The sequence below is a fragment of the Canis lupus genome, chromosome 13 (assembly GCF_003254725.2).
Source record: "Canis lupus dingo isolate Sandy chromosome 13, ASM325472v2, whole genome shotgun sequence".
Lineage (NCBI taxonomy): Eukaryota > Metazoa > Chordata > Mammalia > Carnivora > Canidae > Canis > Canis lupus.
The window spans coordinates 19,397,833-19,421,787 of record NC_064255.1 but is presented as its reverse complement, the minus strand read 5'-3'; the positions used below and the strand labels follow the sequence as shown (position 1 = coordinate 19,421,787).

Genomic DNA, 23,955 nt, shown 5'->3' with positions numbered 1-23,955 from the left:
GACTCAGGCACTGGCTCCGGACCTCCTGCATCACAGGTGATCCATCACCGACACCATCAGAGGGTGCCCAGCTGACAGAGGTGGCCACCTTCCCAGCTGCCACCTCATCCGTGTGCTGTGTGAGAACTATGCGCTTCTCTACATCTGCTGATTTAGTGTCCTGGCACTAAAAACCTTCAGAAAAGGAAAACCAGACCCAAGCTGCCCATTACAGCAACAGCTACTGAATGAGGACTTATCATGTACTATACAATTCAGCCCTGATCTTGCTCTTGGCAACTAGGTGCCCATCTACACCTGGTGAGTGCGAAAATGGATGGGAAAGAAGGTCAGTGCATCAGGTGTTCCCGGGGGGTGGAGTCACACTGTCATCCGGGGCAATCAACAGAAACTTCATTCCTGAAACAGAAGTTCAGCTGAGCCTTGAGCTATGAGTAAGAACATATATAAGACAGGGAAGGCAAAGGACATTTCTGAAGTGAGGAACAATGTGTATGAAAGTGCAGAGGCAGAAATGCACATGGCCCGTTGGCATGGATCGAGAGTGGGCACAAAGTACTAACTTTGTAATCTGCAGTCTTACATCTCAAATGCTATAAAAGGAAAATATCCTACCCATCTCACCAAAGTTACAGGATTCACGGGGCAAACAGATAGGTTACCTTCTCCCAGATCTACATTCTATAAAATTGTATCTTAGAAAGTACTTTTAGCAGTTCTCTTTTTCCCCACCACTTTCTTTGTGGTTAATAGGTAACTCCAATTCCCCACATTTCTTTAAGTGGCTTCTGGAGTGGGAGATCTTGGTGAATTATAGAACTTGGTGAAATTCGATCAGTCTTATTATTGTATTATACAATGCTGCTAAGACCTATAGGGGAAAACAAGAGGCTGGGTAGATTATATAGACAGAAATATGATTTCTATTGTCAAGAAATTTTAGTAGGAAAGACAAAATGTTGGCCCACAAAACAAATAAAAAGCAACTTACAGGAAGATGAACCACAAGCAGTATTTTCATTTGAAGTTTATAGCTGGCTACATAGGCATATGTAAATCATACGTCAATGTGACTCATGACTCACCTGAGGACTGCCACCAACTGTTGCCCACTATGGGCACTGCACAAAAAAAAGCACCGGATCTAGGAAGTGAGCTCTCCACTTACCATGACATATGTGTGATGCCACATCTGTCCAGAGGAGGGCAGCGTTTTCTAATTCTACCTCCTGGAAGGGGCACCTGTTCCTAATTTCTCCATCTGGAGGGGACACCTTTCTCTTACTCGCTCAAAAGCCTCGGAGAGGTGAATTGGGGGTCCTGATCCTTCTTTTTCATATGAGCAGATATGGCTCTTGATGAAATACTTTGTAGATTACTCAACTTGCTCAATCTTGGGGATAAATAAATAAGAAGCTAGAGAAGAGATGAGGTGGAGTCAATTCACATTCATTATTTTGGACTTCATCATTGTATGAGCACCCCTGTTGCACTGTGCTTCAGTGTATGCACCTCAGTGGTGTTCCAATGAGAGAAGTGGCTCAGCTCACCTCGTTCTCCTGGGGTCCCTGGAACGCCTGCATTTCCTGGAAAGCCTGGGGTCCCTGGGGGTCCTTGTTCACCAGGGGTTCCAGGTGAGCCTGGTCTGCCAGGTTCCCCAGGAGGCCCTTGGATGGTCCGAACTGATGAGGATTGGCTGGGAATCTGGTTGAGGATGGCTGTGTACCTGGCCATGTGACCTGAGACACAAAGGGCAAAGACATCATTCATTGAACTGTCACACACAGAAAGGGAAGACTGGTGGTATTATTTGTCAAGGCTCCGGACAATTCTGTGAGACAACCACAAGAGGAAAAGCACGCCCCTCTGAAATATGCTGATTTCCAACTTAAAAATTATTACATTTTACTTTGGATGATACGAACATCTGGATCGTATTCAAGTCGCATCTCAAGTGTTTGGAATGCTACAGCTCACATCAGCATCCCAGTAAACATCACTGGGCAGAAGTCATATATTTGATCTTTGCCCCCAACATTTATCTGATCCCTAAACCCTCACCGAGCTGCCCCTTTGCTCTATAACAACATCCCCTCCTCCAAAGTATTTGTCTTTTTTCCAACCCACAAAGCCTGCTCCACCCTCTTGCTCACAAATCCCCAGACAAGTGTTTTGTTTCAACTCGACTCTTCGTTGCCAAGCCTTTTTTGCAGGAACCTTTACTTGGGTCCCAGCTGCAGAAACTCCCACTAGCTTTATTATTATTTTTTTTAAATCTGGCTTTTGCTCCTATAATCCCTTAACTCCGTTATGCCTGGAAGAATGTAGTTTAATAATCAGAAGTATAGACTGGTAAAGTGCTTGATAACATAATGCCTCAGTCTTCCGGCAACATTCGAAGATAAGATTTTCCCAGGTGAGTGGATTTTCTAGATGAAAACCTATCCTCTTTCAAACATTCAAATCTAAATAAAGGGTTGTAACCATTTTTAGAGGGGCTATTTCTAAAGTATATTCAATGCATTGTTGAGCACAGGACCATGATCATAACTGATGGGCCATCTGTGGGCATGTCCATGATTGTCCAAGTGGGGTGGATGTTCCTACATCTGCTTTTCCAGCTTCTTCCTTTGACAAGAGACTCTCCATTATCACTTCTCTAGCTGTCATCACTTTGGTCTCATATAGTTTCCCATGTCACCTTTCCTAGAGTAATTCTTCCAATCAGGCTCTGGACTAAAAACCAGATAACTGAGCATGTGAAGAATTATTTGCTAACTGAGGAATCAAGTTCTGAGGAGAAACCTAAGTAATGGAATAAGGAGCCCAAAGGAACCTGAAGAAGCATGTGGGAAGATGGCTGAGGTGTCAGCAACAGCCCCTGGGCAGGTTGGGTTTTGCTCATAAAGTTGCGTGCAATCTTTTCTATTTCTTTTCTCCCAACTGCATCGACAGAAAGGGCCTCCCTATTCTCCAGGCTTATTTCAGCTTCCTTGCATCACTCCCTGCCGGTTTCCATGTCCTCGAACTCATTCACAAGAAGCTGAGAATTCCAGAGGGGGAAAAAAAACTCAATTTTGAACTCTCAATTTTTAGGGCATGTCTTAAATGATCATATGTTTATATAAGATTTTTATTCTACAGTGGACTATGACAGCAACTATTATGAAATATTCCACATACTGTGGTCAGTGAGTCCTATCTGGATTTAACCCCTAGGCTTCCTTCAGATAATTCTCTGCTCATTTACACTGTATACTTGAAATGAGAAACCTACAGAATAATCCAAGGTGCAAGTGAGCTTTGGATGGGTTCCACTCAATGTTCAATTTAACTTTCATAATATATTGTGTTTTTAAAGATCTTGTTTTGGCATTAAACTTGAGTGGTTCCATTTAGAACTGGCAAATTCTCTTTCAGATATACATATTTAATTTGGGCAATATAACATAAATGAAATACAGTTAAGATATAGGGAGCATTACTGTTATGTTTAAAGATGATAGCTTGTACATGGTTTGTACAAACAATTTATGTTTTAATGAAAATCCCCAAGCTAATGTTTACCTTCACTTGATGCCTTCCCAAAGATGAGACTGGGTTTATCTACTACAGATGGAATTTGGGAGCCAGCCAATGGGTCTTCTTGGACATTTACAGGACTTGCAGACATTCCTGGGTCAAAAAAATGTAACCTTCCAAAGCTAATGCAGCCACTCAGGTAATGGAGGTGGAGTAATATGTTACAAGTAGGAGATCTGGCAGCAGAGGTAGGCCAGAGATGGCTGGGTTTGAATATTTCATCTCTACGTGGCCTTAGATCTATCTGGAATTGAACAAATTATTGACAAAGAAGGGCCCACACTAGTAACCCTCTGGTTAGATTATTGAGACAAAATGTCAGGGGGCCTGAGGAAAATGCAAAATGGGGGGAGGGGGTATGCAAGTGAATGAACACAAACCAGTAATTGAAATAGTGTCCTGTTGTAAGGTTCAAGTTTAAAATGAAGACATGGGGCAGGCATCATATACAGTATGTTCTGGTGTAATTTTTGTCATGAAGCCCAAGTGTCATGTAAGATGTAAGATGAAGGCTGCCCCTGTGTGTATGCGTATGTATATGTGTGTGGGGGGGTATTTTTGAGCATAAATGTTAAAGATCACATGAAGGACCTCGGGCTAACCAAAAGAAAAGGATAAAAAAAGCAAGTATTGATTTAAATCTAGTGAGTTGATATAAATCAACTCAATGACTCATCTTTCTGAAAGCAGCTTTTGATTCCTTCGTCCGGCACCTTTCAAGTGCTGAGAACTTGAGAAAACAAAAAACAAAAAACAAAAAACTATCCATTTGAAGACAAGGAAAGAATAAAAAATCTGGTCTGGGCAGTCAAATTAAATCTATATGGGCAAAAGGAAAGCTGTTGGACAGACGCCACAGAGGAAATTTGGTGTCTGTGACATCAATACAGGATCCTAGGGTGATCCGTAATGATCTCTTAAAGAGGTTAGTTGACTGTCATCTGTAAAGCTTGCCTATCTGCACCGAAACAAAGCTATAGCAGAGTTTTTGTGAGTCACCAACTTCTGGAAAAGGCAGATTCTCAATTGTACAAGTAACAGAGAACTGTAATACACTTACTCTGGATGAGCTGTTCGCACACCTGACGTGCCACTGCTCGCACCATGGCTTGAGACTGCAAGTCGCCCTGGATGGGAAAAAAAACCAAACAAACATCTTTCTTACTCTCAGCCATGAGCCTAGCCATGTGGCAAGACTTCCAGGATGCAGATCTGACTTAACCCACTGTTCCCACCTGGCCTCTTTGGCTCCCACAACAGATAGGATTGGTCACCATGATACAGAGAAGGAGTCAGCAATTTGATACTCATGGTGCAAAGATCCTGGAAACCTTTGTTAAATGAAAAATCAAGTAAGTATTTCTGGTCCCAGATTCTAAAAAAGTTCATAGTTTTGAAATAAAACCCATATATATTTAGTACTTTATTTTTAGCTCTTTAGAGCTTATAAAATATAACACTGTCAGCCAATGGCTTATTTGATATTGGCAACAACCCAAAGGAAAAATGTTAAACCCATTTTGTAGATGAACAGAGTTAAAGATGTTGCCCCAGGTTTCACAGAGGTAAGTGCATGAGCCCAAAGTCACTGCTGTTTCTACTACCAGTGACAGCACAATTTCTCAAAAGAGAGAGAAGGCTCCTAAAATAAACTGATTTAAGTTCAACAGCCAGTTCTTTGACTCTACGCCTGCCATTGGGTGCCAATATCAGCCCATCAGGGAAAACACAAGCCCCATTCTCTTACTTGGCATTGTAGAGCTTTTATTTTTTGGAAGCTTTTTTAGATCCATTATATGTCATCAAATCCACTTTGGAATTAGCGGAGTTTGATTCTCTCCATTTTATCCTTAAAGAAAGGGGCCCAAGGTCATCTAGCTGAATGGTAGCAGATATGCAACTAGAAACTAGGTCTCCTGACTCCTAGCCCATGGGGGCTAGTCCATCTGACAATGTGTTCACAGTCCAGTGAGTTGAGGAGAAGGAGGACACAGGGAATGGAATAAGAGCGATGAATAATCATGATAGTAAATGGTCATCCTTTGTCAGGCTAATGCAGTGATAGGTGTGCAGCCAGCTGTGCCTGGTAAACAGAGCCAGAAGATACTTACTCTTTCTCCACGCTCTCCCTTTGCCCCAGGGATACCCTGCAAAAAATTTAAATTGTCAAGTTACTTATTAACACTGTATTCAGCTGGGCATAATGAGAATGCATCTTTTCTAATTTTATTAAGATGTTTTTCTTAGCTCTAGAGATTCTGCAGCAAAAATAGATACATCATAGGAATAAACAGGGACGCCTGGGTGGCTTAGCGATAGAGAGTCTGCCTTCCGCTCAGGGCATGATCTCAGGGTCTGGAGATCGAGTCCCGCATTGGGCTCCCTTCAAGGAGCCTGCTTGTCCCTCTGCCTATGTTTCTGCCTCTATGTCTCTCATGAATAAATAAATAAAATCTTTTTTTTAAAAAAGAAGAAACAAACAGTAACCTGAAACTCCAACAAACAGAAGTACTTCTTTTAAACATCTTACTCCCCCAGCCTTTTAATACGCACAGTATTTTTTTAACACAAAATTTAGATCATGCAGCAATACTGCCTTGTGATCTCGTGTCACCAAATAGGTCATTCACATCTTTCCATTCTACATATCGCTCCATGAACTGTACTCTACTGACGCTTCATAATTTATTTTACAAGCCTCTGCTGAACAGCTACATTGCTTCCATTTTTAAAAGCATATCTCTCAAAAGAAGTAATGATCTTCCATCCTCAGGGATCAGGTAAGACATGAGATTTGTGGAAGCCCGTAACTGGACTCTGTTTTTCATCTGCGTCACAGCACACAGCTCCTTCTCCCTGATTCTTCCTGGTCACGTATTAACGTGAATTCTAAGCTGAATTATTGTTTTGTTTTGTGGTCTAGCTACTCTTTGATCTGTAAGAATCTGTGTTATTATTATCGTAAAAAATTTTACTGAAAAAATAATGGAGTTTTCAAGCGTTTCTGTAATGAAATTACACTAATAAGCAAAACGTGTGTGTTCAGAGCATTTTATTTTTTTGCTTCAACTCTGAAGCAATGTAATAGATTCCCTGAACAATATTTTTACAGTCTCTACCAAAAGGATAGCGAATACCATTTACAGATGGAATTCACCCACATTGTCAGACTGTTCCCCATTGTTACAATAAACTCAACAGGTCCCAACCAAATTCCTTCTCCAGAATCTCTATTCAGTTAACAGTCACCCAAATTCAGAATTCTGGTTTCAGAAATTGGCTTTCTGGGAAAAACAGACACCCTGACTTGCAGTGTTTGCTGCCATTGGAGGCGTAAATCCATCTACCATGGTTGATTTCAAGCTATAAATGTGCTATCACTGAAGACAGAGTTGAGAAAAAAAGAGAAGCACATAACCCACTCTCCTGAGCAGGTGCAAGCAGCTTGAGCCCACCACTGGTTCTGTCTTTTCTGCTCCCTTCCCTTGCATCTTGTGTGTCTATTCAACACAGACACACACACACACACACACACACACACACACACACTTTTTTGCATTGCAATATCTCATAGCCATTCCTCCATTCCATGACCCAGGTGCTACTCTCACCATCTCAGACCAGGGCATTTGTAACTTCTTTCTAATGGACTGCCCTAACAAAGACCCTCCCCCACTAGTTTGTCCCCCACATAACCACAAGTCCTTCCTCAGATACCACCAGCATACAACTTAGAAAGCTCAGGGCCCACTGAGTGAAGGCAGCACTTCCTCTCTTCAGAGCCACTCAGTGATTCTCAGCCAGCCATGTGACAAAGCTGGATTTTCAATTCAAAGTCTTTTGTTATTTAGCTCCAACCTTCCTAACTTCTACTCCTCAAAATTACACATTTGAGTTCCCACAGATCTCATGTACTCAGGGTATGAAAACATTTGAAATGTGAGAAAACTGTTAAAAGTATTTATAACCATAAATCTTATAAATGAAGTATCAACAGTAGGAATATTCTAATGCAGTACTTAGTTCAAATATCCAGTCAAATGTTCAATGGCTACAAGCCAACTCATGGATTTCTCTTCTCTCTGTGTGGATGGTAGTAAGATCTCTAAAACTGGAAACCATAATTTACATGACTTTATATTCCTAAAACCACTTAGCCCGTTTCCCACATAAAAGAGTTACTCAAACATTCAACTAAGTCCAAAATTAAATGGAAATATTCATTATAAATCTAGGACTGCTGGCTACTTCCTGATGTTGAATTTCCTTTTGTTCTGTTAATAAAGTGAGAAGAAAGATATTAGTCAACTTCAACTAGAAGAATAAATCCACCCTTTAGTGTACCATAAGATAATTTTTCAAGATTACAAATGAGATCAATAATCAACAGAGCACAAGAGAACTTTCTTGAAAAATACACATGCACGCATATACATAATAGTAGAATCTCAGTGCTGGGCATATACATGTTCACTCTAAATTCTGTCAATTTTGTTGGAAATTTTTCATTCTAATATTTTGGGGAAAAAGAGATGACATAATATCTGTAAGCCACTTAGACTCTCTGGGCTTCTTTGTCAGATCAAACCATTACATTAAATGGTCACTGGGGTTCCTTACAAGGCTAATGTGTTAGCATCTCATAATGTCAACATTATTTGGAACAATGTAGCACAAGGAACAGAATTTAGGAAAAAAATAGAGCTGAGGAGAATCTCCCCTTTTGCCAGGGGTAAATCTCAAACTCTACAAAGAAAGTATATCCTCGCGGTAACCACTCTGAGCACATCAGTCAATCTGTATCTAGCTCGCAAACTCCTGTCTCCCCAGTTCCTAGGATTGTACTTGGGCCAGGGCAGGTGTTCAAGGAGACATCAACCAAATGAATGAATGACTTAATTTTACTGCAAGTCTGGATGGCAGCCTCATTTCAACTGCCTGGATTGGAAAAAAAAAGAAAAAGGAAAAGAAAGAAAGGAAAGAAAGGAAAGAAAGGAAAGAAAGGAAAGAAAGGAAAGAAAGGAAAGAAAGGAAAGAAAGGAAAGGAAAGGAAAGGAAAGGAAAGGAAAGGAAAGGAAAGGAAAGGAAAGGAAAGGAAAGGAAAGGAAAGGAAGGAAGGAAAGGAAGGAAGGAAGGAAGGAAGGAAGGAAGGAAGGAAGGAAGGAAGAAGAAAGAAAGAAAGAAAGAAGAAAGAAAGAAGAAAGAAGAAAGAAAGAAAAGAAAGAAGAAAGAAAGAAAGAAAGAAAGAAAGAAAGAAAGAAAGAAAGAAAGAAAGAAGAAAGAAAGAAAAGAAAGAAAGAAAAGAAAGAAAAGAAAGAAAGAAAAAAGAAAAAAGAAAATTTAAGACATTCTCAGGTATTGAGCTTCTAGAGCATCAGAAAAATAGTTGATTTTGGAGCTCCTGGGTGGCTCGGTCGATTAAGTGTCTGCCTTTGACTAAGGTCATGATCCCAGGGGCCCAGGATAGAGCCCCACATTGGGCTGCCTACTCAGAGAAGAGTCTGCTTCTCCCTTCCTTTCTCCCTCTGCCTCTTACCCTGCTTGTGCTCATGCTCTCTCTCTAAAATAAGTAATATCTTTTCAAAAAAGAATTGATTCTATTAAAAAGTATCCAATTTCCTTTACAAAACTGTTTGCAAAAGTAAGATTTACAAGGCACCTTTCCCTCACAATTCTTTTGAAATATAGATATACCAGTGTCGTCCTCCTCCTTTCTTAGGCTCCACAAGGGGCCAAGTCCCTAGAGATGCAGTAATGTCCCCTTGAAGTTCTAGCTGGAGAAAAGACCTATATATGTTACCATGAAATAAGTCTTTAATGGAACCAGCTTTTCAAGAATTAGATGTAAAACAAAGCCCAAAAATCGGCAAACGAAAATAAGTAAATAGTCCACATTTTTAATATATTCAGAAAACATCTGTAAATACCAGCAGTTTAACAACTTAAGCTGCTTTTACCATGTTCCAAGCATTGCTCTCAGTGTGTTAACCCATTTAACTCTATAACAGCCCTATATGATTGACTCCCTTATTTAATCCTTAGAAGACTCCTATCAGATAAGAGTAATCTTAGAATAATCTAAGATAATAATAAGGTAATAATATAATCTAATTTATTCTTTGTGACAATGCTAGATGTTATTTCCACCTACACATCAGAAAAGTCACGAAGAGGTTAACTAACTTGCCCGTGGTCACACAGCAAGAAAATGCAAAATCTACGATGAGAACACAATCTGCTGGGCTCCAGAGTCCACTCTTTCCCCAGCAAAGTGTGCTTTTAGCAAAGTGAATGAGAACACTATTCAATAATTCTGCCGATATCTTCAATTCCGTTTCCTAGTTAAACAATAATAAAAAGGCAATCACAAGTCCCTCCAACCTAACCCAGGCAACCCAGAACTTGGTGTTAACCTGACACATTTCTTGAAAAACATTTGACCTTAATAAAAGTATTTTTATTTCTGAACCAAGACACTATTTGACGTCTCCATTGCTAGCTATTGTTTATTAAATTGGCCTCCTTGAAACATTTAAAACTTAGAAAAAGAAATAAAAGGGTGAACCCAAGTGATAATGAAAAGTACAAAGCAGCAGCCCCTTCTGGTACATAGGGATGGGTATGTTCAATCTGGCCTGAAATTCCAAAACTCAGGCTCATGATGCTGGTTATTAACTAGCTACAGGGCACAGCAAGACAGTCTCAGTGAAAGATCCATTTAATAGAATATCTGTACGGCAAGAAGTTATTTTTTATTTCAATGTCTCTGACATCCTTCCTTTGATTTTTGCAAAGTAAAACAAAAACAAAATAAAAATTCCTGAGCAAAGGAAGGTCTATAGCTGCACCAAAGTATGCTTTGAGGGAAAAACATATATTCCCTATAGACGTAGGCAAGAAAAAGTGGCACATTTTCCTATAATTTCAGGAACCCTTGAAATGTAAAGAAAAGAAACTACAGTAACTACATTCATAGATTCATGGGATTTTAGTGCTGAGGAAGGAGGAATGATCTCAGTATGGTCCAAGTCGCCCATCTTAAAGATGCCTGTTAACACAAATCAAAACATCCTAGCTTGGCTCTACAGGTCTTCCATGGTCTAAGCAGCAATCTCTAAGAATAATCTTCTAGTACTCCTCTGCACATCAGCCTACCTAGAATGCAAACATAGTTTCATTCTTTCTTTTTTTTTTTTTAACAAAGGCCTATGAAGAACAAAGACCTAACAAAAACCCTATTAAGAATATGAAACTGAGTTGGAATCTAGGAATAAAAACATGTGAGTACATGGAGTCTGATGACATTTCTGCCCTTGAGGGATGGATCATTTCAGGGGAGGGCTGGATGTGGACCATTTAAATGCAGTGTCTCTGCCTGAGGAGGTGAGGGAGGCCTCACACAGGAAGTGCACAGTTTTAAAAAGAATCTAACCAGAAGCAGCCCGGGTGGAGAAAGGAGGAGAAAACAGCTCAGACAACTGGAAGAGTTTCCCAAAGACTAAACCAGTGTGAAACAGGATGGCATGTGTTGGCAGAATTCTACATAATTCTACATAATTCTCCAAATGAAAAGATGGTGAGAGGTCAGCTGGAAGGGAAAGGAAGGAACCATCAGGAAGGGCCTTGTCTACCTGGTTGAATATTTGGGACTCATCCTCTGGTTACAGGGATCCAGTGAGGCGACTCAAGCCAGAGAAGGACACACCAAAGATGTGCTAGAAGGCTCACTCAGCAGCTGAGGAATGACAAGACCAGGGCTGGAGCAGAGGCAAGGGGGGAGGTTAGAGCTTCCTGTGATAAACTCTGTGAGAAACGAAGAGAGTATGGAATAAAATTGTGGCAGCGGCCATGAAGTAAGAGAAAGAGTTGAAAAATACTAAAACGTATAAAAGATGGGATGGGGTGCCTTGTGTTCGCTTTATGTCTTACCACAGTCCCCATCAATGCCATCTTCCTGTCTTTGTGGGCGGCAATCACGTCCACCTTTCAGGATCCGAGTGAAATGCTGCCTCATTCAGGAGCTATTTTCCCCATTCCATCAGCTCAGGGCATACCTGTTTATCCTTCCCTGTCTCTCAATGGGGCTTTCATAGCAATTTTGTTGTCTTTCCCTCAAGGCACTTCTCACTTCCTGCCTTTTATTATACCTACTTATAAAGAAACATCATTCTCTCTAGATCTTCCATGGATGTTGGAAAAATATTTTGGTTATCTTTGGCACCCCATGTATCTTGCACACATTGTGGCTACCCAGTGAATATTTTAAATGAATGAATCAGGAAACTGGCGTTCTGAGAGCCTATATTAATTGCTTAAGCGATGTGGCTTGCACAGCTAGTTAAGGTCATGGCAGGGCCACATCTAGAACCCGGGCAGCTCTTTAAATGATGAAGTGGACCTAACCAGCTGTACTGATTTCAAGCTAAACTCATGGCCCCTCTGACGTGTGCCTCATCACCCTCTGCTCCACTGCGGCAGAGGCACCACATCTCAGCCTAGTCTCCAACTTCAGGGAGGAATTAGGACTGCAGCAGCAGCAGTGCATGTTCCACCCATCCTTGCAAGTCGGTGGCTATGGCAGAGTGCACGAAAGCACACGTTCCTGGCACCGACCTAGGAAACACGTTGCTATTTTCAGTGGAGCAGTCTGTCTTTCTTGGTCTCTTTCCCTCCTGCCTTCCTAGACAGACATCCATGGGAAATCAATCAAGGCCTTAACACCACGACAACGAGCCTGCTTTACTAGTCACGCCAGTCTGGCAGCCAGCAGGCATCTGGCTGCTTACACCCCAAAGCACAAGGAAAAGTCTGGGCTGGACAGTTTAGAGAACAACTGGCTTTTGAGAAGAAACCCAAAGCCTACTACTGTGGCAACCCCACCCAGTGCCTATACACTAAATGGCTTCTGTCTCTGATAAAAATGCCAGTGGCATGGGCCCCCGTGCTACCATCAAGGGCCCTTTTCCATTGATTTACAATAATTGAAGATAATATTAACGAGTGTTTTATTTGTGGGGGAAAAAGTTTATTGACATTTCTGTATGCCCCATATTGAGAGTCTATTCTGGAGCTACAACAGACCAGTGGATGAACAGGGTGGGGTTCTACTTAACCTAATATATTCTCCACCCCTTGTATGCCCCACTTTCTTCTCCTTAGGACCTCAGCCAGCTCTTCTTTCTCATTCCATTCCTCATGGAGCAGGATCAACCCAGCTTGGGTTAAGGGAAACTAGTTCTAGGAGGTGTTGGCAAGAGTGCAAGGAACGAAAGAGCAGCTGATGCACACATATGGTAGACAGTGGCCTCATCAAATTAAAGCAGCTTTTTGTTTTTTCTCATTTCACTTCAGGACACCTCAAAGCTTTTGGTGTCCTAAAAATCTCATGGCTTTCTGAGAAACAGATTGTGTATGCATGGCCTCAGACACTGCTTTAACCAGCATCCCTTGCTCTCTGAGCCCTGTTGAAATATTCTGGAACTCTCGTTGCCAGGAGCACATTTTGGGAAGTTGACTGAAGCCTCATAGCAGAGATAATGTTTTCAGATGTCTTTTCTGGCGAGAAATAGCCTAGAGCCAAAGGAATAGAAAAGTTTGCAATGAAAGAATGGCAAAGACAGGAGTGTGTGTGTGTGTGTGTGTGCATGTGCACATGTATGTTTGCTTGCATAGATTACATGTGTGAGCGTAGAATATGTTTCCATGTCTGTGATCATTCTTAGTAATATTATTGTGGGTTAAAAAAATTATGTGTGAAGATAAAGCAATCAAATTTTTTTTCTGTGACCCATTATCAGCTGGATTTAAAAAGAGGAGATATAAAAGTGCTTTTGAGCAATGACATTGTATTTGGAACAAGTCTATCACTATATGAAGTGGCTGCTGAGGAGACCATTCATTCCGGTGTGTAAATAGGGACATGCTTGCTAAAGTCTGGAGGCATTCTTTTCTGTTCATATTTTGGGAAAGGACTCTGTGGATGAAATTTTATTGAAATGAGTTTTGAGAATAAAAAGTAATATGGCTCTCTGGGTAGCGAGAGGGAGAGAGGGGTCTTTCCAATGTTTCTGTTATGTTTTGTTCACTGTGGTAGGCAGAAAAAGCAACCCACCTCAAAGTGTCCATGCCCGAATCCCCAGAACCTGTGAACATATTACCTTATGCAGCAAAAGGGATTTTGCAGATGTGACTTAGTCAAGCATCTCCAGGTTATCTAGGGACACTATCTAAGATTATCCAGTGGCCCAGATACAGTGATATAGGTCCGTAAAGCAAAGAACCTTTCTGGACCGTGTTTAGAGGGAAATGTGATTACGGAAGAATGGTCAGAGAGATGAAACGCTGCTGGCTTTGAAGATGGAAGTAGGCCACGAGCCAAGGAATGTGGGAAGTCTTTGGATGCTAGAAAAGACAACAAAATAGATTCTCCACTACAAGTTCCAGAAGGGAAATGCCAGCACCTTGATTTTAACCCAGTGACTTATGATCTGCAGAACCATAAGTTAATAAATTTGTGTAATCTTAAGCCACCAAAATTGCAGAATTGTGTTATGGCAGCCATAGAAATTTAACTCATTAACCTCTTCTACCCTCACCCTTCAAATTTCACTCATGTGCTAATTCTTCACCTGTTTGCAGTAGTACATACATTTACACATCTCCAATTACTTTAGTTTGTGGATACAGACTCAGTATATCACAGATAATGTCAGAATGCTAATACCTGCACCTAGGAGAAACAATTTGAAAGTTACAGGAGATAACAGATGTGGCTTTGGAGGCATTTAATGCAACCACCTCAACTTACAGATGAGGAAACCAACCCGGATGTGCTCATTTCTTTCCCTACCCCTCCCAATGCACAGTTAAACACCCTAAGAGATTAGAGGCACAAAATTAGTTTCATTCATCTGGTTTTACTTACATTTACTTGCTTATATTGTTTTTTTTTTTTTAATTTATTTACTTGACAGAGAGAGAGCACAAGCAGGGGGAGAAGTAGGGGCAAAGGGAGAAGCAGGCTACCCACTGAGCAGGGAACCGGATGTGGGGCCTGATCCCACTACCCTGAGACCACGACCTGAACTGAAGGCAGACACTTGACCAACTGAGCCATCCAGGTGCCCCTAAGTGTGTGTTTTGATGGGAAATCTTGTCTTTCTCATAGAACTTAGAAAAATCCACTCCCATTCTTACTAATTCTTGAATTTCTCAGCTTTTTTTTTTTTTTTTTTTTTTTTTTTTACCCAGGAGACAGGACTAGTTAACACATAGCTGTTATACCCAAGCCCTGTAAAGATGACATTGAATTTACTTAGGCAAATACAGACTAGCAAACAATGGAAATATATATAAGCAGAAACATAGCTGATTATTCTCTATTGGGGCCATCTGTCTCTAGCCATGATATATGCACAGTCTGATCTTAATCTTTCCCCCAGGAGCTTCTCTGGTTTCCTTTATGGATGCCACAGAATCCAGTCCTGAATAAACATTTTTGTCCAACAGAGATGCTGGTAAATTGAAACACATAAACATGCCAAGGATGACTGGCTACTGCTGCATACTCACAGGTGGCCCCAGGGCACCTTGAGGTCCCATGCTTCCTGTGATCCCTGGGACTCCAGGGGCTCCAGGAATGCCCTAAATGGAGAGACAGGAAAATGGAACAAAGGTGAGGACTCACACATTCTTATTGAAGTCAGCCAGCTCTCAAGAAGGAGTAACACACACAGTGATAGCTTCCCTCCCCCTCAGCACCAAGACTAGGATCCACAGCTCATTCCTGTTCCCAACTTCCAAAAATGTAGGGGAGACATTTTTTAGGATTCACATATCAGTCAGGTGCAGTTCTTTCAAATGCAAGACTTAACTAGGTTCAACAAAAACAAAATCAATGCAGGGGATTGAATGGACAAAGTGGCTCTGATAGAATGATCAAGCCACATGGATATATTAGGGAGAGCTCAGCACCAAAGAGCGAGTTGTTACCCTACAGCAAAGATGGCTGCCAAAAAAAAAAAAGATGGCTGCCAAAGTGAAAGGTTGAGCAAACAAAAATTTCTCAAAAGAAATGAAATGCTTTAAAGCAGAGCACATCCTAGTAGTCTGTGGAAATACTTACAATTGGCCCTGGTGGTCCTGGAGGGCCAGAGGACCCGTCCTTTCCAGGAAAGCCCTGGAGAAAAGAAATACAATGTGTCAACTATGTAGTTGCTTGATATGGTTTTCAGAATCGATGTACCTAATTCCATTTAATATTTAGAGGGCAAGTCCTGTTGCTTGCTCTGGACTTCTAAGGATTCACTGCTTTTAAACCCTTCACGAGAATTGTTCTTGGCAAGACTTTTGTGTCTGTTGGCTCCTTGAAATTGTCCAGCACAAAAATTTTAGGTCTAAGACATGCTACTTAAAAACTAAACAGGAACTTGTTTCCAGAAAGTGGTTTTTATTAAAACAAGTATAACAAATGAAAAAGAAGATGAAGTCTCAGTAATTAATCAGAGAAAAAGATGAGTTAGTGTCTTTTATGACCTGGAGTCAGAGAGAGTTTGGGACAAAGACTACTATCAAAGAAATCTGCATTACAAATTACTACAAGATCTGAAACTGCAACTCTTCAGGAGCAGCCTGCAGAAGAATTGGGTGGGGGGGATTTCCTGTTGCAATGATAGTTTTGACTGCACGGCAAGCTTGCTCAGTATATGTCATCACGGGCTTAGAAATGAGTAGATGTTGGCTTCCCATTCCATGTTGGAAGTGTTTAAGGCAGAAAGCAAATTCTGTTCTTCCTAAAAATATATTCCTAAATTTTTGAATGTGGGTACGTGTGTGGTAGTTTTATGTGAAGAATATAAGGGCTTGGATGAGTTACCCTTAAATGCTTATAGTTCTTAATTGTGGATGCTGGTCTTTCCAATGCAGTTAAAAATAAGAAAGAGGTTCTTCAATCTCAATTTTGTAATAAGTTAATAAAATATTGATCAAAACATCATCTTCTACTACTTAGAGAAGTAAACTTTTTGTCTTGAGCTTTGTCTCTTTTTGGAATAATCCATTTCCATCTCAAACCAAATCAAAGCAAACTCTCTTTGCTCACTTGCTGTCTCTTCCAATTCCCCTTCTGAAATTAGTGCCAGTTTTCCAGTGAGCTGTTTTTTCCACCTGTCTTGTCCATGAAAATAATCTTCTTATAGCTCCCTGTCCACATTCAGATTATCTCTCCCTACCTCAAGGTATCAAATGAAAGGGTAAAGATGAGGCTAGAAGAAAGGAAATGGTTTGTGAACAGGGAGGAAAGGAACCAAAAGGGAGTGTGAAGAGGTGTGGGACAAGTGTGTAGGAAAAGCGATGGGCAGCAAGGTCTTCATGCTCTTAATACTGGCAAGTCTGAAAACCAGATAAGGCTGACAATTCTAGATCTCACCAACTTCATGATTTTCATTTTCTGCCCTGGGCACAGCGTGAGGCAAAATTCCCAGCCTCCTGTTCCAGCAATCATCTTGGAGCCACAGGGCTGAATTCTGGCCAATGGAAAGGGGCCAGTTCCAGTTCTGGCTTATGAAAATTTCCTGTGGGTAATCCTCCACTTTCTTTTCCCCTTTTGTAGCAACTTCAGAGCCCATGAGTTGAAGATGGAAGTCTTCCAAAACAGAGAGCCTGTAAGTTCCCAAATGACCATAGGAGCAGAGACTAGACCTCCCCACTCCTCTGTCTATGCTGTTGACAGCACTGGGTTGTGAATCAAAGATAGACTTTATTTTATTTTACTGCATGAAACCACTGGGACTTTAGGGTTGTTACAGCAGTTGTACTATACTAATATACAAGCTAGTTGTTTGTGTGTGTGTGTGTGTGTGTGTGTGTTTTACTACCACTTCTCTTTTTCCATTTCAGATACTCAGTCAAAAATATTAAGTCAGGGGGCACTGGCTGGTTCAGTCAGTACAGCATGTGATTCTTGATCTTGGGGTCATGAGTTCAAGCCCCACATTGGGCTTAGAGCTTACTTAAAAAAAATTAAGTCAGAAGGCTGCAGTAATAGACCTTGATACAGATTGAGTTACATGCACACACACATCTTTTTTTGGATTTGCTAAGCAAAAGGCAAAAATTAATGCTGACATAGACTGAAAGAAATTATTTCGCACATTGTTTAAATACAGCATGTCGGAAGAGGGCATAAAAAGTTAGAATATGTGAGACATGAACAGGACCTGAGAACTCCTCCAGTTCAATCCCTTCCCCTTATAAGTGAGAAAACTTGGAGCCAAGAGAGGTAAGGGGACCTTACAATTAAAAAAAAAAAAAAGGAATTAAAAAAAAATTTTAAAGGAATTCAGCAATTTATCCTTTCCTCAATAAAATTCACATACGAAAAAATGGACTCTGGGCACATATTCAATCATTTACAGAGGTGTTTTAAAAAGGACAATTTTTTTTTTCTTCCTGCCTTAAAACTCTTCCAGCAGTGGATGGGAAGCACACTCGCACCCATGTGTAGCCCACACAGGACACACAGCCAGCACGATGCCCAGCAATCAGCACTGCAGCGCTGCTGACCAGGCCTTCCCCCAAACCCAGGGGCAATTTGATTCACAGAGGGAGGCAAGCCAGGGCCTGTTCTCTTAAAAGAAAACTGTAGAAGGAAGATCTGCAGGAAATAACACATTCACACTCCCTCCCAATCATGTGGAAGGAGATGGAAAAGCAGAGATCTGTCTGTGCTCCTTCACGGAGCACTAAAGGATGTTCTTGTGAACTCTTCTGAGGTCGCCTGATTTCTAGACTCCACATGTGACTCAGCTGGAAGGGAAGACGGTGACATGTTCTTATATAACAGGAACTAAGTTTGGCGGAGGGGTTAGCTTTAGTGTGATCAAGAGGATACTAGACTCTATGTGTGTTCACTTTGTGTTCTTGAACCTACCAGAAGCTGAGAGGGCAGAAATGATTATTTATTCTTTGTTCCACTCCTAATATTTTCCTAGCACATTGCTGGCTCAAAATAGGTACTAACAGAATGTTTAATGTGAATAAAGTTGAGGCTCCTGGAAGAAGTGCTCTGATGATCATGTTGACTGAATAAGTATTAATCTCAGGTACAATCAGTCTGGAAGCATACAGGGCAGAGAGGAAATGCCAGTGTCACCCGTCCTTGCTCCTGAGCCCTCCACAAGCACAGAGGAAAGGCATCAGGAATTGTGTACCCTCAGAAGTTGAAATTTCATTTCTGTGAATATCGTAGGAGTAGCTTCCTAGAAGCAGACCTGGATGTTTTATTTGACTATAAATCAAATCCCTTTGATTTATAGTGAGACAGTTCTTGGGAGAAACCAGCCAGGTAGGAAGGAGCCAGGAGAGGGCAGGGGGAGAGGCATGAGAATTGGCTTTTGCTAAAGTCTGGCCAGTCAGCTTATTCCATGGGGAGAGCTAGAGTGTGAGTTACACCCCAGAGTTGACCCATGGTGAGGTTTTATCCACCCATATCAGTTACTCATTGACTGGGGCCAAGGTGACATTTCCAAGGGCAATCCTCCGTGGAAGGACCAATTCTGAACCATTAGCAATCAGCATCCATAGTAGTTGTAGGATATAATCCACCTCCAGGAAAAGGGGATTCTGTTTGGGACCCCAGCGGTGTCCGCTCCCATGCATCTTACTCTACCCCCTTCTTCCATGGATTGTCATGAACAATTGAACATTTTTAGATACCAGAGTTCAAGAGTAAAGGCATTCTTTTTTTTTTTTTTTTGAGTAAAGCCATTCTTAAGGTTACTGCGAGTTACCCGTTTCCTTGATTGCAAATTAAAATGTACTTGTTCCACTAAAAGGATGTTACTCCTAATACCATTTTAGAAACATCGTTAAACCCACTTTCCCCAAAGTTTCTTCCTAACCCTAGAATATAAACTTCACAGTTTTCATCATGTGCATAGTTCTACATTTTAACTTTTTAATCACAAGAATAAATTTACCTTTGAAAGGTGTACTTGTAAGCCTCGCGTTTGTCACATTAGGAAAGTATTCGCAAAGCTACTGTGTGTTGTGCATTCTGGTAGGTGTTGTGCATTGGGATAGCTGATGATGAATGAGATGGGCTTTCCAAGGAGTTTACAGTTTTGAGCAAAGCCAACAATCTAAAGAAAACGACAGCATGCTATGATGATGGATAATAGAGTTCCCTGGGAACATGTGGGAAGAACAGCTCATCCTGGCATGGGAAGGGAGGGAGGACTTCACTGGAAAGATGTTTGTTTGTTTGTTTATTTTTGAAAGATATTTAAATCAAAGGACTCAGGTTGGCTAGGGCACCACATTAGTCTCCCTGTTCATGGGCCACTGTGGCTCCATGTTACAGTCCATCCTTGTGAGCTAGGCAACGCTTAGTCAGGGCTCAGGTCACACTTCTCACCTCTTCATCTCACAGTGAGGGGCAAGGGCAGCAGTTTTTTTTTTTTATATATAAAAGCAATAAACTTGGTGAAACAAAAAGCTCCGTAAAATGTCTCCATGTTAAAAGGCAAAATAAATGGCAAATTCTAGCTTTGTGATTCAGCTTAATTTTAATCAAAGCTCATTGAATGAATGGTCTTCAACCCTTATCAGCTAAAAATGTGTTTGCATTCCACAGAATATTCTAGACCTATAAATTTTCCATTTCATATTAGCTAGCCAATCTGAGAAGATGTGTCTGTGGATTAAGCACCCTCATAAAAAGCAGAAACTCCAAGTAAGCAATGAAGAATGAAGAGCAGGGGATAGAAGAGTAAGTGATAAGCATAACGTAGAAATTCACTTAAGCTGACAAATATATTTTTGTCATGTGCATTTCAAGTGCATGAAATCAGCCATCCACAAACAGGCATGTTTTATAAAATGAATAGCTCTAGACATTTTTCTTTTTCTGAGATTCCTACCTCAAGGTATTAACATGCACTCACAACCCACATTAAAAATGGGTTTCGCTCTAAAAACTTGAAAGGACTTTTATAATTTTTTTTTTAAATAGTTGACTATGAGCAAGTTATTAAGTTATGGTTGGCTATAATTTATCAGCAAAGGGAAATAAACCCTAACATTTGCTTTCAAAATCACTGATATTTGAATGAATACTAAATTTACCTACGGCTGAAATTTGCAAAGTGTACATTTAATTAACCATTCATTAATGTCCATTTTGCAGTTTTCCTTTCTGAAATATATATATGAAGGTGGCAGGAATTTCCTGTAAGGTCTTAAAAAGTTTGTAGTTTCTAAGTTCTGTGTCTATAGCATTTAAAGGCTGAAACTGATGTGCCCACAAAGAATGTTGTAATTAAAATTAAAGTGAGAAGCTAGAATATTTATGTTTATGTAGCTATCACATAGCACTCAGAACTAGTGACTCAATCATGATACATACCACCCATGCCTTTTCTGAAGCCTGGAATGGTGAGTCACAGATATTAACCCTAAGATTCTGGAACATGCCAATTGTTACGGTCTCTGACTTACGCTACACTCTCAGGTATGGTGGGATCTTAAGCAGCTGCATCCAAGGAGTTTGTTTAGAGGAACCAAATCCAAGCAGTGAGGGCTAGAGAAACACTTGAAGAAACTCCTGTTATGTGATTTCAACCCTGTGGCATGGCTCTGGATGGCTGTGAGCACCAGGAGACATACCAGCATGGCAGTCAGCCATAAGAAATAAGGCTGCTACTTGCTGTGAAGGATTAAGACCAACCACCAGATTAAGAGGCCAAGCACCAAAAAGCCACAGACTCTATAAATACTGGCCCAGGCTAGATACTCAAGATCGGTCCTTATGTGGTACCATGTTGGGCTACCCTGGGGAATTTTCAGACACATACCTACACACGCACACACGCACACAGTATCTGTGTGTGCATACATATTATAAATAAACATGTGCACATATTTACATATATGTACTGTGCACTTGATATGTTCATATATGTACGTATATATTACATGTATAATTTAAATGTACATATAGAGAAAAATACAAACATATTTTTAGTAACCTAAAGTGATGACTTGCGTGAATTGAAACAGCAGCAAAATTCTATTCAAGGAATACTTAGACATACAATAGGCCTAACCCACTATACTATAGTGATTCTAAAACCTAGCTGATTATCAGAATCACTAAGCCTTTTAAAACAATACATTGCAAAGTCACACCCAAGACCCTGTGTATCTGAATCTCTGAGGTAGAAACGCAGAAATCAGTGTAGTTAAAAACAAAGCAAAACTTGAAACAACAACCTGATCTCCTAAGTAGTAGAGCTGCTGGTTTACAAATATAAAATCTCTGGCCTGATCCTGAAGGACAGCACTGGAACCAGAGTGCAAGGCAGACATTATTTGCACCCTATGCTTCAACAGAACTATCTGTAAGCCAGTCATAACATGTAACAAATTCCCTAAATAAGTGTTCTCAAAGGTACCCAGATGTGCCACCATCCAAATAAATGTGAAAAGTAATCGACACTATGTGTGGACTATCAACTTCATCAAGAAAGTAACCCAAACTGGGTTCTTACAGCCCAAAAATTCTAGGCAAGATCTCTTCCATCCATTTAATCTCTTCCATTCCATTAAATATCTTGAATGGAAGACTTTCCTACATGAACAAAATCCCCCAGTGACCTTTATTAAACAGAATTTTGTGGAAAGAAAGAGCACAGTGTTGGAGCCAGAGAGATGGATTATAATCCTGGCTTCCAACACTTCCTAGTTGTACGGCACTGTTCAAGTACTTCCATGTTTTAAGCTCCAGATTCTTCATCTGTAAAATGGAGTAACAGTGCTTAGCATTTGTGGCTATTCTGAAGATTGTAGACCTAACATCATAAAGCACCTGCACCTAGTCAATAATTAGTAATAGTGATTCCTGATATTTTTATTCAGATAAGCTGCCAAGTTCCAATTGCATGTACTATCATCATTGTGGTTGCTTTATAAAAAGCCATCTAGACCCACAAAAAAGAAAATCTAATCATCCTCTCCACTAGCTTTGCCATGGCTTTTTACATTACCTCTTCTGAATGAGGAAGATACTCAAGAGGGTTAATATCTTGAAATCTTCGTATTTAATAAAATATTCCTTAGATGGATGTCTTATCACCACTTAACATTTATGACAGGAATAAATCCAGATCATTGATTCAAGTTCCATTTCTCAAGTATATTTCAAAGTCAATTCGGTTTGATGAAATGGGACATTCATCACAAAAACAGCCTTGTATAGATTGAACCCACATCAAAAGGAGGAATGCTCCAAGTGTCCTTTCAACGTGGAATCCAAGGAAGTTAAACAACAGTAACAAACCGTTTGCATTTCCTTTAGACTCTTTTTTTAATAGTTCTTTAAAATCTTCTAAGGCATCTTACTATGCCAAGCACAGGCATGCTAAAACATTATACTGTCCTGATTTATTAGGTTTACATTGAAAATAGTGAATACTAAGATTAGCTAAAATTAAATTTTTATATAAAAAACTCTTTATGTGAATTAATTCCCACAGAAACCTTACAGAGTCAAATATTTTTTCCACTTCCCAGATGAGTAAAGTGAGGCTTGGAAATAGTAACTGGCCCAATGTCATTATGGTAAGAGTTCAAACTCAGGTCTGGCTAACAGCCCAAATCTATCATATTCACCACTGGCCCATCCCACTAATCATAACCTTGCAAGTTCAGCACAATTCATATGCGCAAGATTTTTTTTTTTTACTATTTCATCTTTTACAGCTGAGAAAAAAAGGCTGTGGTTATGGCACGGAAATGCAGGGAACCTGGGGCAAAGGAAACATTCCAAATTCAGTTCATCTGGAATTTAAAAAAGAAACCCTCTGTATAATGGAGGAATTACTACCTTCCAGGTGCTATCTGTCTATCTATCTATCTATCTCTCCATATATCTCCTTGTCATTTTTATTTCTTGTCTCTCTGCCTTTTTTATATAACCATATTAAGAACTGGAAAATAAAAATAATTTTTACAGTCTCTATTTGGAGCGTTTAACAGTAAACTTGTGGTCTTGGACGTAAGTAAACCTCAGAACTGGGAAAGAGGTAGTGTTTTCTATGCGTTCTTCCTTTTTTGGTTTTTCTTCTCACTTGTATTTATCACCCATGTCTTGCCTGGTCTTCCTAGTTTCACTAAGGACCACCTGATGTCTAGGGTGGGGGTTGAGAGACCCACCCTACATTAGAGGAGCTCAAAGGCCCCAAGAAGTCCCTGGCATCACAGACAGCAAGGAAAGAAGACAGGGGAACAAGAGGGAGGTGGTGAGATATAGAGTGAAAAAGAAAGATGAGCCCCAAATGCTGATGGCCAGAATGGCTCAGAATGAAGCTTACTACA

General features: G+C 40.4%; 1 protein-coding gene across 4 annotated transcripts in view; it reads right to left on the bottom strand.

Annotated features, from left to right (window-relative positions):
* The window catches only part of COL14A1 (collagen type XIV alpha 1 chain), a 216,041-nt gene that overhangs the window by 23,214 nt on the left and 168,872 nt on the right, over positions 1 to 23,955 (bottom strand). For all 4 annotated transcript variants that reach the window (XM_025450239.3, XM_025450240.3, XM_025450241.3 and 1 more), the window contains exons 41-45: positions 15,707 to 15,760; positions 15,154 to 15,225; positions 5,694 to 5,729; positions 4,643 to 4,709; positions 1,551 to 1,739 (exon numbers count right to left, since the gene is read on the bottom strand). In XM_025450239.3, coding sequence (XP_025306024.3) covers positions 1,551 to 1,739; positions 4,643 to 4,709; positions 5,694 to 5,729; positions 15,154 to 15,225; positions 15,707 to 15,760 — 418 coding nt within the window. The remainder of the gene's footprint in view (positions 1 to 1,550; positions 1,740 to 4,642; positions 4,710 to 5,693; positions 5,730 to 15,153; positions 15,226 to 15,706; positions 15,761 to 23,955) is intronic.